At 41.6% G+C, this 15,784-nt stretch overlaps 1 protein-coding gene across 1 annotated transcript; it reads left to right on the top strand.

Moving 5' to 3' along the window:
• Window positions 1-312: 312 nt before the first annotated feature.
• Window positions 313-3,939, top strand: edn1 (endothelin 1). The gene is made up of 5 exons (XM_004569190.4): window positions 313-651; window positions 857-1,007; window positions 1,288-1,437; window positions 1,605-1,709; window positions 2,902-3,939. Exons 1-5 carry the CDS (start codon window positions 591-593, stop codon window positions 3,038-3,040), a joined length of 606 nt encoding a protein of 201 aa, XP_004569247.1. The 5' UTR covers window positions 313-590; the 3' UTR covers window positions 3,041-3,939.
• Window positions 3,940-15,784: the final 11,845 nt, after the last annotated feature.

The raw sequence follows: 15,784 nt of genomic DNA, 5'->3' as shown, positions 1-15,784 counted from the left end.
AAAGAACTCATGCTGATACACTTTAAGTGAAGCATCAACATTTTTTGTAGTTCTGTGTGCTTCAGCTATATTTCTGCTAAATAGCCCCAAGTCCCCTCTGACGCTGATGTATTAAACGTCTACAGTGAATATTTGCAAAAGCAGAAATGCTGTCACTAGACTGCCACCTGCTGTCTAATCAGAGCACCACTAGATGAGTACGGCTCAGGTCGCATTTACTCGCCTGGAGTCTCCCCCCACACTCCCCACACCCCCAAACTTGGAACCAAAGCATCTCAAACTCCTCAACTTGGCCTGCACGGCCCCTTATCAGGGACCAACTGCTAACAAACATTATTGTCTGGGTACAAGCCAAAGGACAAAACTGTACAGCGCTGCAGGGGGAGGAGGGGAGGTGGGAAGCACTTGTACTATAAAGTCAAAGGGCTGCACATGTGGGCCCACACTGACAACAGAGACTGTAGACCGACTCTTCTGCGCTCCTGCGCGAATCTCCGAGGACTCTCGCTGAAACGCTCTGAGGGATACACGCTTGTTTTCTCACCTCTGAGGGATTATTCATTTTCTTCAGCACTACTTTACTGCAAACTATGGATATATACGTTTGGATTTCCGTGTTATCAGTGATGTACTCCTGGATTTCCTCCACAGGTAACTTTTGCGAGATTTTTTCCAACCACTTATAAACTTAATTTTACGTAAATGTATATAAACACCGAGCAAACCACTCACCATGCTGAGTGAAAGCAAATCAAATCAAAAACATCCCCAGCCTGCAGTTATGCAGATTAGTCTCAACTTCTCTTTAGTTTAATAGCTTGTAGATTGTGTTTTGATAACGACGCTGTAATTACAGTCCTGTCGGCCCCCGCCGGAGACGCGCTCACTGCCTCCACCGTCAAAGAGGGGCGCCATGTGCGGACCAAACGCTGTTCCTGCGCATCGTTCCAGGACAAGGAGTGCGTCTATTTCTGCCACCTGGACATCATATGGGTCAACACACCTGAGTAAGTATTTTTAAGTGTGGTTAGTGGTCTCCAGCAGCGTGTAAACATGTGTAAAGAGAAAGTAAATCGCTTAGATTGATGTTTGACGAAGTTTTGCGATAAATTATGCGTTTTTACTCTCTTTAAGCAATCTCCGATTATTTGTATTTTTGCACGTGAAAGCGAAACAACAAAATTGAATCGCATTCAACAGTCTTCTGATATGTTTTTAAGCATGTTTAGTTTTCAGTTTTTGACTCTTTTAGTTTTATGATTCTAACTGTGTCTCTGTCGCATCCAGGCGCGTGGTCTCGTACGGACTCGGCAACGCTCCGCGGACGCGGCGCGCGCTCGCGGACTCCAGCGCACCCAGGAGCGTACCTCGCTGCCAGTGTGTCCGGGAAAACGACAACACCTGCCTGAACTTCTGCCGGCCTGAAAACCGCCTCAGGTGCGCTTCACACAGCCAAAGCATATTTACTGACAGTGACACCAAAAGACGCTCCCAGTCTATCGTTCTGCATTGTCTCCATCACATGTGGCGACAGGTTTTGTGTAGAAAATGAATAACTGAAATGTGATCCTGTTCTCATCGCGTGTTTCTGCTCCCGCTCTCAGGTATGAGACAACGGCCGACGTGGTGATTCGCTCCCCCGGGGGCGACGACGGTGCTGGGGCGCAGCGCAAACACAAGCTGGCAGCAGACACGGACAGGATTAAGAGGTAAAACAACACGCTTGCACTAAAGAGGGATAAACACCGCAGTATTTGCAAAATAAAGTGGCAATTACAACCAGGGACATTAAAAGGATTTTTTTTTAAATAGGGAGGGACTGGAAGGACAAAGAACAAGAAGAAAGAAATCAAAATATTTGATTTGAAATCTATAGAGGGCATTGTTCTCATGCTCCCATGTGGCCCTGTGCAATAACACAGGACAAAGTGGCACAGTGGAAACAAGCATTTGATCTCTTTACTTAAGAAAAAGTCACAATCTTACTTAACATTCTCAAGGTTTTAGCATCAAAATATACTCTACACAGAATCATATATATGATACTGTGGGTAATAATTCTTGTTTGTTACTTTCATCCTGCAGCTGGTGATGATTTTAAATAATTTAAATACTTCTGGGTATATTAATTTATAATAACAGCAACATTTCTTAGTTGATTCATATTTAAAAATCACCATTAGTTAAATTAAAGCTTTGAAAAAAATGACTAAATAGAGTAAATAGTACTATATTTGTATTAAAATGTAGTGGAGTAGAAGTAAAAAGCTGTAGATACATAATTAAAAGTGCTTTAACACTCTTGTCCAATTCTAGTCCAATAGCACTTTTGATGCTGGTGGGGCAGCAGGGGGCCGTGCACCACCCCATGGCCACCCTCTATACTCGCCCCTGTACAACCTCACAGCAACACGAGGCCCCTTTGTAGCGTGAAATATGTCAGCTCTTGTGAGCGTAACACCCGTGAGCCTGCAGGATAAAAACAGCCAGCACATGTTCAGAAGCAGAAATTTAGAGATTAACCCCCAAGCGAGGAATTCCTTGAAACTTATGATGACTGAGCTGCGTTATAAATTCCATAAAACTCCTAGGATCGTGTGGAATTCACCTCGAGTAAGCTCTGCCACTTTACGTCGCTTAACTGTGGGAGCCGTGTGGGTAAAGGAGCCGCGTTCATGTGCTGTCATGTCTCAAAGTTTGCGGCGCCACATGTCTGTACTTTCTCACTTATTAATAACTGGAATCATAAAACTCCAAACATCCATCTTCTCGAACCACTCAGGAGTAACAACTTTGTTTTGAATGTGTTTGACTGACTGCTCCAATTCACACACCTGCTTTTTACATAATCTGCAAAGTCACCGGTTTGCATGTCTAATGGCTTTATGCCTTTATCTACAGGTTGAAGAACAACAGTGATAAACGGGCACCGCCTCCAGCGCTCAGGGCTGCGCTGAAAACCCGCCTGTTCCTGGAGAAGTGGAGGGTGAGACAGCACCACAGAGCGAGAGCATGGGAGGGCGAGAGCGTGGCCTCCTAAAGAAGACTGCTTTCCTCTGCACTGTCATACAGAGGCAGGAAGGGGCTTTAAACCTTCTCTAAAGCCAGCGGGGACTTCTGTGCAGCAGCGCCCCTCAGGAAGGAAGCGGGTAGCCCGCATAAGGCCGGCTATAACCGACTCCATGTCGGTTTCACGAGTGCAGCAGAGCAGAGAGCACAGACAGCTCGACCGGGCTGCACTTCTTCAGACGCCAGAATGACGTTAGAGACATTACAAGGAGTTCGGGTGAAAGGAGACAAGCTGAAAAAGAGAACTTGGCCACAATCTGCAAAAATCAAGGACACTCATTGATCTTTTCAGATGTCACGGTCAGAGACTCACGCTTATTGACTTTACAAACAAACAAACAAACAAAGCAAAAAAAAAACAGACACCAAATAACATTTCATGAACCTGATATTACAGAGAGGAATGTACTCAAATCTTTCTAACAGAATAAAAAAAAATCTCTGCTGTATATTCTGAAAATGCCATAGTTTCTTTTTCCTAGCACACAACTGCAATAACAGATCATCTGTCAGTAAAAGGGATTATGTGCCTTGTATCATGGCTTTGCTCGAGACATGTTTTCACTGACTGAAACTGTATTTACCTAACAGGGTGTCTCCTGTGTGTCAGCTGCTGGGAGCCTTTTTTTTGTATTCCAGATGTTATCACTGATTTCTTGCCATTCACTCATCATAATTTATGTTTTCAGTAACTTTGTTGCTTACATGTGCTGCTCTCTATTTATTTATCATTTTTACACATTGTAATTAGATGGCCATATTGGTCGATCCTTTGTTTGTTTGGTTTGTCATTTCTGCGAAATGATTGGTCGCCAACGTGCCGAATTCTGGGCAAACTTTAATAAATTTGATACGTTTATTTAAAAGCGACGGATCGGCTCCTTCATTTTTTGTCACGTCAAAGGTTCATTTTCCGCTGAAGAAAGAATGAATGTGGGATTAAAGTTTCTGAACTGGGACGAAAGCTGCATGTGTTCAGTATGCAGGGTTTTAAGTTGGTAAATAAAAAAAGGGAAAGTCAGAAAGCAAAGTGTGAGCAACAAGATAAAGACAGACAAACTGAGAGGTAACAAGAAAGTGCAGGCAAAGAGCAGTCAAACGCAGCTAAACATGGCCTTTCATCTCGGCAACAAACCTGTGTGTACAGTGCAATTTCTAAACGAGCTGAAAGTGGACGTCGGGTTTCTTCCAGCAGCTCGCACATCCAGCACGCGGTTTATGTTCAACCCTGTAAGATGTGTCTTTTATGTATCCACCTCAAAGTTTCCACATTTTACCACCAAGTGACTCAGCAAAGTACAGCGCGTGTCACTCTTATGTAGTTCTCATTCCAACCTGCCACGACCTCCCGGCTCACCTTTAATGATCATTACACATACAGGTCATTATGTACGCTTGCTGTCTCCTCGTCGACCTTTACCACTCCTCCTCCTCCAGGGGCAGCTGTTCTCCTCTCAGGAGCTTCCGTGCATATCTTTTAATTTAATCTTGGCTCGCGAGTCAACTTCGTTTTATTTCAGTAAATCATTCATCCAGCTATTATCACTGCTGCAAAAAGAAACCCTAGAGCCATGGAAATGTCAGCTTTGAAGGAATTAAGAGAAATTAGTGTATGAACTTCTGGGCTAGTACTGATACTGACATGAGACTGATATTTGACATTTTAAAGTTTCAGAGTTCTTCAGCTCTTCGTTACAGTATTTTTAAACATTTAGCATGACCAAAATTGACTTGACACAAATAATAAGTATCGGCCACTGAGAGTGGGGATGCAGATATTCAGCAATGTGCTGGTGCATCGTTTAAAATTAAAATCGGTCTCAAATGCTTAGAAGACAGATGTGGACTGTGGACTGTAACCTTCATCATCAGCTGGGATTCTCCCACAGACAAGCAGGTTGGAAGAGCACAAGCCAACTGCAGCTGCATGGTTCAACTAAGTGTTTAAATAGAGGTCATAAAGAAAGCTGACTGAAAACCAAAGTGTTGAAAATATGTTACTCTAGGATCCATCCATTTTCTTAAGTGCTTATCCAATTTAGCATTGGATGGGCACTGGGCTCTCTCCCAGCTGTCATAGGGTAAAAAGAAGGGTACACCCCTGCGCAGGTTGCTAGTCTATAGCAGGGCTAACACAGGAATGAACCCAACATCCATGTCTTCAGACTGTGGCAGGAAAAATTCAACTGAAAAAGACCTGTTACCACAGATTTTTAAGCCCAGCTCCTGTATAATTTGGAATACTTTAGCTGTTTATCCCCATTTCCTTTCATCAAAAATGGGTTCATGACAGCCACCTTTACCCCTCAGTGAACATCTGAAGGGCCGGACACATCGCTCAGGTCCTCTGCCTGGTCTTTTCGCGATTTGCATGATTTGATCTTTATTTGATGTAAATAGTTTTTTTTAGGTCTGTCCTGTTTTCGATCTCTACTAATCCAGTTTCCTCAAATTTTTTAAAGACACACTACACACCATGCAGATATATGCATATAAGTGTTTGAAATCACGTTTTTGGTACAAAACAACAGGTTGCTAGTAAACAAAGCACTTAAAGATACAGTTTAAAATCGGTTCTTTCTTTGTTGTCTGTTACGTTTAGACACAACGCTGCTTCACCCCTTGACTTAGGTCTGCAGACTCCTTGGAAGGAAAGTATAAAGAAATGATGGCGAGCTCAAGACTTTTGAACAGCATTGTATAAAGTCATTCGGGCTAAAAACATCCAGGAAAATTAATGCTAATCGACAAAAAGCAACATTTCAGCCCATCTTTACTCACTTTCACGACATGTCAAAGTGACATGATGATAAAATGTAGCTTCATTAACATCCTAAACTTATAGTTTAAAAAAACGTACCTGATTTTTTTCCACATTTTGTCGATTACCTCTGGAATGACCCTGTAACCTGACGCCACATATGCATGCATTAAACTCAGTAACGAAGCAAAACTTTGCTTCGTGTCTAGTGTGAACACACCATAAGCTTCACAGTAATACTGGACAGGACTCACAAAAACAGCTAAAGCTACAGTTATATCATACATTAAAGATCTCCAAGCACTTATTCTTGCAAAGCAGAGATTAAAACGGCGTGAATCTGCTGGATTAATCTGTCAGACACGTCCCTGCTCTTTAATGAACGTGATACAAGTTGTTCTTGGTTCGGCTCAAACACTGGCATGCCCAGATTGTTCCGCCATCACTCATCGGAGAGCTGCTTGAACTAGCAGCTAAAAAACAATCCAATGCAAATTGGGTGAAAAGTCTTATCTATCCAGCCCATTTAGCAAACAAATCCGCGGTGGTTTCTGTGCCTCGGGCGTGCTGTAAGAAACACTGCTGTGTCCTCCCGCGCTCTGAGTCCAATCATAACAATGCTGAAGTCACATTTTCCACACAGACCTACTGTTTGTTTGCAAAACAATTTGGAGGCATGTCTGCTGCAGGAGACAGTCAGGACCAAAGATTCAGACAATAATGAGAAAGTTTAGATGACACGCAAAAAAGCTGGACTTAATCCCAGGTGCAGTGGTCAGCGCAGCCAAACAAAAATCCTGTTAATGGAAGCAGAAGCATGGATATGTCTCTGTGAAATAGAAGTACTAATGTGCAGACAAAATAGGCTTACATCTCTGACGCTACAGGCCCTGGTTAGCAGGAAGCAACAATATATGCAAAAAAACAACAAATGAAAGAGCACAGCAGCACAGCTTAGGTTTAAAAAGCTCAATTTGAACAAACCACAAGACTTCTGGAACAATGTTTTAGACAGACGAGACAAAAGCCAAGATCTTTGGCCATAATGCAGTGCAGCATCACAGTTGGAGAAAACCAAACACAGCAAATCAGCAAGCACAACATAAATTAAGCACGGTGGTGGAGGTGTGATGATTTGGGCTCATTTTGCAGCCACGAAGAACTCGTCTGTATACCAAAGCACTCTCAAGTCCCAGCAACAAATCTACAACAAAATGTTTGAAAAAGAAGGTGTTGCAATCGCCCTGCCAAAGTCCAGACATCGCCTCGACTGAAATACTGTGGGAGGACCTGACGAGAGCTGTGGATATGTGATTACCTGAAACAAAGATAACAATGTAAAGAAGACTGGGCCAAAATTCCTCCACAATAATGTGACAAACTGATAAAGTCATAAAGAAAACAATTTGTTCAAGTCATTGCTGCTAAAAGTGGTTCCACTAGCTACTGAATCCTGGGGTGTACTTAGTTTTTCACACACCGCATTCTTGCTTAGCTTTGGGTAAATAAATACTGACACACTGTCATATTTCCTGTATTGTTGTTCATCTGAGGCAGTATTTACCTAATCTTAAGACCTGCTAAGGACTAGATCATTTTTACCTACCTTTGAGCTAAAAATTAATTTTGAAAGACAGACGTGGCCAAACCAGCAGCTGTACAAACTCTCAGCATATTAAAAATGGAACAAATACAATGAAACTCAGCATATATGCAGACAGCTACAACAAAAAACACACGCTGTAACAACCGCAGGCCTCTTTTACCACAGTCTTTAAATTCAACAATAAGCGTGTTTAACTTTAGATTAAGTTAAGATCTCATGCGGTGAGGTGAGCAATATCTGAATGCTTCTTCCACAGGTGAAAATGAACAATAACAGCAATCCATTAAGGCATTCTTCTACATGCTCAGTCAGGTTAACGAATGTAATCCATGACATAAAGGTGATGCACAACATCAGTGTTGGGTGGTGGCAGAAGGATTTGGATTTTGTAGTTGTGTAAAAGTGGCTACATCACAGCTCAGAAGGAAATTAACTGGAATTAAAATGTATTTAATCGTCTTTAAGTATTGGTATGTATGTGGCCGTCGTTAAAACATAAACTTAAATTCTTATTACATTAATGCTGCGGTTGGTAAAAATGGAGTAAGGTAAAGTAGTAAAGTAGTAAGCTCACCGTATGTTTTGATGGTAAGATAACGCTATGGAAAAATCAAGTGCTAAAGTATTGACAATATAAATATTAACAGACTTCTGCTGAAAAAAATGTTATATCACTTTGGCTCTTTTACAACAGTGACTGTACAGTTTGTTGTCAGATTACTTTTATCAGCGTGATTGTTGCATGTTTACTTTTATGACTCTGTTCTTATCTCCTCAGCCTTTAAATGCCCTCGATTTTACACCATGAGTCAGGTGTAGCTTTATTAAGTTTTCAGGTCTGCAGGATAATTGCTAAAAGGAGATGCCTCACTGTACCTGCACACTGATCAGGTTAACAGCATGCCAACGGACAGGGGGGTCTGAACACAATGGCACTGAGTCTGTGCTACGCAGCTCTGTGCAGAGAACTCCCCTGAGACATTAGCTTTTGGCATAACTCATTAGTCTATTCAATAGAGCGAGCACAACATAATAGCCCATTACATGTGAAGGAATCTCCTCGACTCGACAGGAATTCTCAAGCGCGGGAGCTGAACAATAGGAACCTATGCGAGGAACGTCTGGGCAGGGCATGGTGGCCTCTGCTTCTGACGTGTGCCCAACGCTTGGCTCTCCCTCCACACGCCCTGTTTTTCCAACCAACACTCCCAGGTGTGCGAAAGCATTACGAAACTCGGCTGCGGCCCCACCAGAGCGGATTAATTACCCTGGCTGCATGAGCCAAACTCAGTGTTTGGCTGAGAAGGTTATCAGGAGTGGGCTGCTGGATGATGGAGCAAATGAAACCAGTGTGGGAGGTTGAGGCTGAGGATTCAGGGTTGGGTTTGTAGTGGAAGATGTTGGCCTGTGAGGGTGAGACTGGAAACTGGCACGCTGAAGTGAGTCTCGATTTGTCATCACATCTTGGCGAGGAGGCCTGAAACACTTGGGCTGATTATTGGTATCTCTCAGCACTCCTGTAATCCCACTCTTAGTCCTGCCTGACCCTCCCTGCCTGGCAGGAGCACGACAAACACTGAGGAGCATTTTCAGAATATCCCTGAGATATTCTGAAAATGCTCTGCTGCTGACAAGTATGTTTGTGGGGATGAGATGAGTCGGCACTTATACCTCTGCTTTTCCATCACGGCTTTATTTAACGGTGCTGCGCCTGTCTCACAGTGTCACACACATTTGAGGAGGAATGCTCAGAACGCAAAGAATTATACACAAACTTTCAGAAACCAGCCTCGGTGTGAACTCCAGTGTATAAAATTAAATCAGTCAAAGTCAGCAGGCGATGAAAAACAGATTCGCCATCAAAGTCTAAATATATACAGATGACATAACATGTACGCCCATCCGCCACAACATTAAAACCAGTCACAGCTGTTGGGGTAAAGCAGGAGAGCTGAGACAGCGATGAAGAGCCAGGTGAATATTTTTGTGATAAAACGATGAAGCAAACTAAAAACATTGCTGATCACAGGTACGCCTTTACTGTCTCGTACTGGATGATCTGCGTGCCATACCACTGTATAACTATTAAAGAAAATGAAACTCTTAAAACAAAGAGATTAAACATATTAAACTTTATGAACATTAACATCTGCTAATGGCAAAAATAATTAACTTTACATGTTTCATTGCAGTGAGTCGTTGGTATCACATGTGTATTTCTGTTATGAATAAATACTGAGCTTAACTTCTATTGTAAATTCCTTGGTTAGTTTATGTTGTGATGCTCTGCTATTTTCCCTTCAGTGCAATGCATGATGGTGTGCAAAGCTTGGGTACTGACCATTGGTTATATATCACTTTTCATGAGGAGTTGTGGGAATCTTACCTATAGTAATACTGCACATACTACACATACTACTACTACAGAGTCCAGGTATAATCGGACACCAAACCCTCTCCCAACCCACTTTCACTGTGTTTGTCTCACTTGTTGTGGACCGAGTACGACACATCTAATATTTAATCTGTGCCAATGGGAGCTTTTGATGTCTCGGCCACGGGAAGCACCAGCACGACGCTGGAGATGCACTGTTTGCTTGCCAACACACAAGGCTTTATTGTATTATTGTACACAGTTTGACTGATCACTGTTGTACTGGACAGCTCCAGCAGTCATTGTGACTGTTGGGGTTTTGTTTCTTTACTCTGCAGTAGAAAAGGCTTTAAAGTGACTGTTGCTATATTAAAAATAATGTAATTCAACTGAATTAATAACAAAACCATTAAAGAGTGACTTCACACATGAGCTACACTCATGTGAAGAGGGAGGGTGTAACAGCTGGACTGAATCAAGGCCAAATGTAATAAACCCAGTTAGTTATTTAAAATCATTAAATAATTATCTAATCATTCAAATATTTTCTATTGGTGCAACCAAACCTGTAAAACTGATCGGTGCCAACGGAAAAAATATGATCGATCAATAAAATAGTTCTTTCACCCTTACAGGAAGTCTCCCTGTGAGTAATGACAACGACCTTTAACCCATTAGATAAAGTGAATAACATTAATCATCTTCTTATAATTCAGTGTTCTGCTAAATGGCTTTGAGCCTGAAGCTAAACTTGACAGATTTTTTTAAATAGATGTTTTCATTTGAATGTGCTTTTAAATGTTTGTTTTTTAGTTCATTTTTGCCTGTTTCGGTTTAGTTTTTATTGTTTAAAAAGGTTTAGTTTCAGTATGAAGCTTTATCGTTATGGATTATAGATGGATGTGTTTGTCAGAAGGGTGAATTTTTAAATCTCGGTTGGGTTTTTTGCCATTTTTATAAAATACTGTTTAACGTTGTCTTCACTTTTCTACTCTGTCCACAACAGTTTCAGTTAACTAAAATGTTTTTCATAAGCAGTTTCAGTTTCAGGGAAACAACACAAAACCTGCTCAGGAACGGCTCGAGCAAAACAAAGAAAACTCCTCAGTGCCCAATCTGAGCCCCACCCGTTGACCAACGGGCCCAAACGATACGGCGCAAAACACTACAAAACATCCTCAGCAGAGCAGTTTCCACGCAGAGGTGCTTCTAATGCTGCATCTGATTGTATGCATGAAGCGACCAAAGTTAAAAACATCATGAAACTTCATGCATACAAAGTTAAAAACATAATAAAATATTTATTTATGTGGGAGTTGAAGTAACTGTTTGCATTTTTCTGTTTGCGTGGCTAACAGCTGTTAGTCTGAGAGCATTCCTGATCCAGTAATTCACCCACCCAACATTCATCATCCTGGCTGACAAGACTCCGCCTGAGGGCGAGCTACTGTAGAAGAATGGCTTAACGTCAATTAAAGCTTAAATACAGAAACATTTTCAGTTATTTTTAGTTTAGCAGCACCATCGCTTTAGGCATGGCAGTGTCAGTCGCTAAGACCACCACTTTCATGACTCAGGCATGTCGACAACAACAAGACAGATTGGCATGAATGTTTTTACTTCACTACCCAATAGGACAAATTCCAGTGACTGCTGTGTTCCTCTCGAGTTTTCCGAGTCAAGGTTTTTACCTTTATCTTCTCAATGAAATGTTGGTGCATTCATGGTATCCAGAAGATACATCCCACCGATCTCTTGGGTTTACATCAGCACCACCAGATAACAGACTCTGTTTAGAACTCTTAAAGATGTTGAAGAAGCAAGCTCCTTTAAGCAAGTACTTTGGTGTTCCTCCACCTCCAAAGAAATGTCAGAAGGAGTCCGAACCACAAAAGAAGCGCGCATTCTCGGGAAAGTGGTTGCAGGAGGTGAGCTGGCATTTGTTTGAAGCCAGCGTTAAGAGTTCTAAACAAATGTCTGTCCTCCTCCAGGAAATCTTATGTACGCAAACGCGCGTTGCAACTTCTTATCTGGTCCGCGTCTTTTATTTTGACAGCGCATGCGCACCTGCGGACCACTTATGTGCACCCCTGGCTATGATAACACGAAACCATGGGAAGTCTATGGGAGAGTTTGACCGTGATGGAAGCTTTTAAAACCTTTATTTTGGGGAAAAGTCATTACACTGTTATTATCATACTTGAGTGGTGAGTCTAAAACAAGCACTTTTATGTCCGTGTGACATCTGAAATTAAAGTTAATCTGGATAATGCGTCTAAATAACTGCCCAAACAAGTTTCTGAAGGTGTTTTCAAGAGCCTTTGCTTCTAGAAGGGCTTGGATTGAATATCGAGTTTATCACTGGACTAATGACACTCTCCTCAGCCTTACTTGCACTTTACTTTCTGCCAAATGTTAGCATGCTATACTAATAGACAGTGTTAAGGATGGACTGATGTCGGATTCCTTTAGTCATCATCAGTCTGAGGTGTGTTTAAAAACACAGAATGTAACATATTCGCCAACAGAGGCTGGTCAGTGCTCTACGTATGGCTTGATTGGCTACTCATAAATACACAACAGTGGCATCTCAATAGTTTTACAGTGTTACTAATGTTTATGTGTACTGCCGTGATCAGAGATAGTTATGTGGGGGGGTTTATGGCTGTTCCAACCTTCAAAGAGAGTTGCAGTTGAAAATTCTCACTGGGAACTCAGTAATTTCAGCTCCACCACACCATAACATTATCCACTGGCTAGTGAGGTCCTGTTAAAAAGCTTCAGGATGAGCATGTTTGTCACTGGGATCTGGGTGTTTTGAATCAAGATGTGAAGAGGGAGTAATACTGCATGCTCATTGGCTAACTCGCTAATTGACAAGTCGATAGCCACTGAGCATGCCCTAGCAAATCTACCTTTTTTGACTCGAATAAAGATAATTTATAAGATTAATTTCATTTCTTTTTCAGTACTGCTGAATAAGTAGTGTTGGAGTCCATTTTACCCCTACTGGTTTAAAACTATGCACATTTCTACACTGCTTTCACTTGTCACACAGCTGGAGCATCTATTGCATAAATTAAGTATTTTTCCTGCAAAACATCAGCAGCTCTTAGTCAAACAAGCTGATGTAAAAATATCCTTTTCATTCATTGCATTTAGAATTAAACTGATTCAGGTTTATCTTATACTACAAAAAAAAAAAAAGTGCCGCTGACTGACTCGAGAATTTTAACCCATATTCCTCTCACTGCTATAAATGCCAGCAGCAAAGTGCTGACACACTGGCCCCTGGATAAACCTCACATTATCAGCAAAAAACACTCCCCTGAGCTGACCCTGCAAACAGACAGATTAAGATTTGATTTCAGTTACGAGGGATAACCTGAAAGAGAAACGCATGAAGAAACGAGGACATTCACTTACAGTATCAGTCCTGGTAACATGTTATTAATAGCATCTGCTGTTTGTTTTGCTCTCTTTTGTCGGCGTGTTTGCTTACATTGCTAGGCAGGTGGAGATGAAACTCTTATTGTGCCTCGTGAAGGACGCACAAGGTAAACGTTGATAGATGGGAACGGTGTGTACAAAGCAGCGAAGACTAGGCTTTTGTGTGTAAACCACCTTGAGAGAGACATTTCATCAACAATTAATGCCATTACCTCTGTTTTCATTTGTTAATACATTTAAAGTATCAAAGCCTTCAACATACTTCAGAATAAAAGCCTTTAAAACACAAACTGCCTTTTTTCATGTAAAAAGATTTTCATTTGGATTTACTGCATGAACACTTTTCTAACACATTATGACAGCAATCAAACATTACCGTAAATTCTGCAAAGCACCGTGCAGAAAATACCTGCAGAATAAAACACATCCGGGGCTAAAACTTGAGCAGAAATGCAATCGAAACAAGTAGCTTCTAGTTGTGAGTATGTGCTATAAATAGCTTTTTTTCAGCCATTATTAACGCCCTGGGACTGGTGTTTGAACTTGGCTTTGGCTATATACATTTAAAGTCTACATCGAGCATGGCCTCTGCATAAAACCTTTCCAGTACTTCAAAATGCCAGTAACTTGGTTTGATGTTTAAATGCCTTAAAAGCACAACAGCAGGTGAAAGCGAAACTGAAAGGACAACTTTAGAAATACTTTAGAAGCTGCACATCATGTTTTGTTATTTGGACTATTCTCTGGACAATAATACAGGTTATATCGGGAACCTTAAGGAGTGTAGGGGGGCTGGGGGTCGAGGTGCTGCACGAGCCATATGTGTGAATGTAATGATCGAGTGATCAAATTGTTAATTGCATAAAAATGACACAAAATGAAGTCAGTGTGTGAAGAAGTAATTCCTTTGAACCAAAAGCTCAAGATTCAGACTGCTATTAAAGTTGTTTCAAGTAGTGTTTTTCTGACTCTTTGCCCCAAGTGAGGATATCCCACAGTGTGTAAACACAGAAGCTCCACCCACCCGCTGATCAAACCCTCTGTTTGTGAGAAGCAGCCAGTCAGAAAACAGCTGGTTTTAAACAAGTGTTAAAGGTAGAAGAATTAATACTGCTTGTTTCAGAAGGTGGAGCTACTAAGGGTTTGCACCAGGGGCCAGTTTAAAGATTATTTTGACCTGTGCATCATGCAAAGCTACTCTAGTAGGGTCCAGCAATATATATGGAGTTGGAAATAAGGATGGTCCCATTTAAAAGCACTGCAAAGCTAAAGCTTGGCGACAGTGAACTGAGGGTGGCATCTTGAAACCACAACTTTTTGTTTTCACACTCTGAATGCAACAGATCAGACACAATGTGTTAATTAGTGAGCTTCAGAGATGCTGGTAGGCGAGTGCTGTTACCACTGGACAGGAGCAGACTAGATGTTTCCCTCCGTTTACATTCTCCAGCCCAAGAAAAAGTCAGCGTTTCCTGGCTTCAGCATGCATTTCTAGTAGGAGTTCTAAAATAATAATAATACATCCTAATTTTAGCTTCACGTGTAAAGCATAGACACAACATTGATAATTATCTTTTCATCTCAGCTTAGGTAAATAAGTAAACGGCTCAAAATATTCTGCTTTCGCCCCCACCTTTTTTTAACTTTAAACAGAGCCAGACCACCTTTTTTCCTTTTGTTTACAGTCTTCATGCAAAACGTGGACCAACGAGTCCTGACCATAAACACTCCAAGCCCACTCATTTGAGGTGAGTGACCTGAGCGAGGGCTGAGCGCCTCGCTGCCATCCAGCTGCCAGCGTCGGCTAACCTGCGCTGGGACGAGAGCACCAAGAGTCTGGGTTGCTGTTTTGGCAGGATGGGTGCCAAGTAATAAACATCTGGGTTGGACTCATTGTGTCCGGTCTTTTTATATACTCCATCATCATCCTCCTTAGCTTAGCTTTTCATTGTATAAGTGATGCCAAGATGATTGTTCATGTTGGAACTTGTCAACAAAAAAGTTTGTGGCTGAATCTGACAGAAATCTCAGCCATAACAATAACACATGCTGCTGCCCATTATCTTTCAACTCTGCACTTGAATTAGTAATATCTAGGCATGCAGATTTACAACCTCATAAATTATGATGAATATCTGTGCAATGCATTGGCTCCTAAAATTATTTTAAAAAGCAAGCAATCACAATCTAATCGTGTGCCAGGGAGTGACAGGTAATTTCAAGACAATCAGATTAGATAACAAGCTCGTGGTTTCGCTTTTGTTATTCCATCCGAAGTTTGCTGCAATGTTTGAAGTGGAATTAATAAAACAAATCAGCAGATTGCTGCGCCCTTCATCAGAAACCTGTCTCTCTGATGCGTTGGATCGATACAGTTCAGCTGAAGTTCAGAGATTTAATCCCATCGTGAGGCGGCAAATAAGGGACTTACAACAATACGGGAAGAGCCCCAGAATGCGCTTTCTAAATACGGGATCTTGCAGGAATGAGGAGACTACTGACATGTGTGCACTGGTACAACATG

Source organism: Maylandia zebra, linkage group LG22 (genome assembly GCF_041146795.1).
Source record: "Maylandia zebra isolate NMK-2024a linkage group LG22, Mzebra_GT3a, whole genome shotgun sequence".
NCBI classification, from domain to species: domain Eukaryota; kingdom Metazoa; phylum Chordata; class Actinopteri; order Cichliformes; family Cichlidae; genus Maylandia; species Maylandia zebra.
Note: the sequence above shows the minus strand (reverse complement) of the source record. Positions and strands in the feature narration are given on the sequence as shown.

What these genes read in the sequence shown, in the direction of transcription:
- edn1 (XM_004569190.4), top strand. Translation starts at nt 591, where the DNA reads ATGGATATATACGTTTGGATTTCCGTGTTATCAGTGATGTACTCCTGG. An exon ending in CTCCTGGATTTCCTCCACAG is followed by an intron (nt 652 to 856) that starts GTAACTTTTGCG and finishes CTGTAATTACAG; the next exon opens with TCCTGTCGGCCCCCGCCGGA. An exon ending in ATATGGGTCAACACACCTGA is followed by an intron (nt 1,008 to 1,287) that starts GTAAGTATTTTT and finishes TGTCGCATCCAG; the next exon opens with GCGCGTGGTCTCGTACGGAC.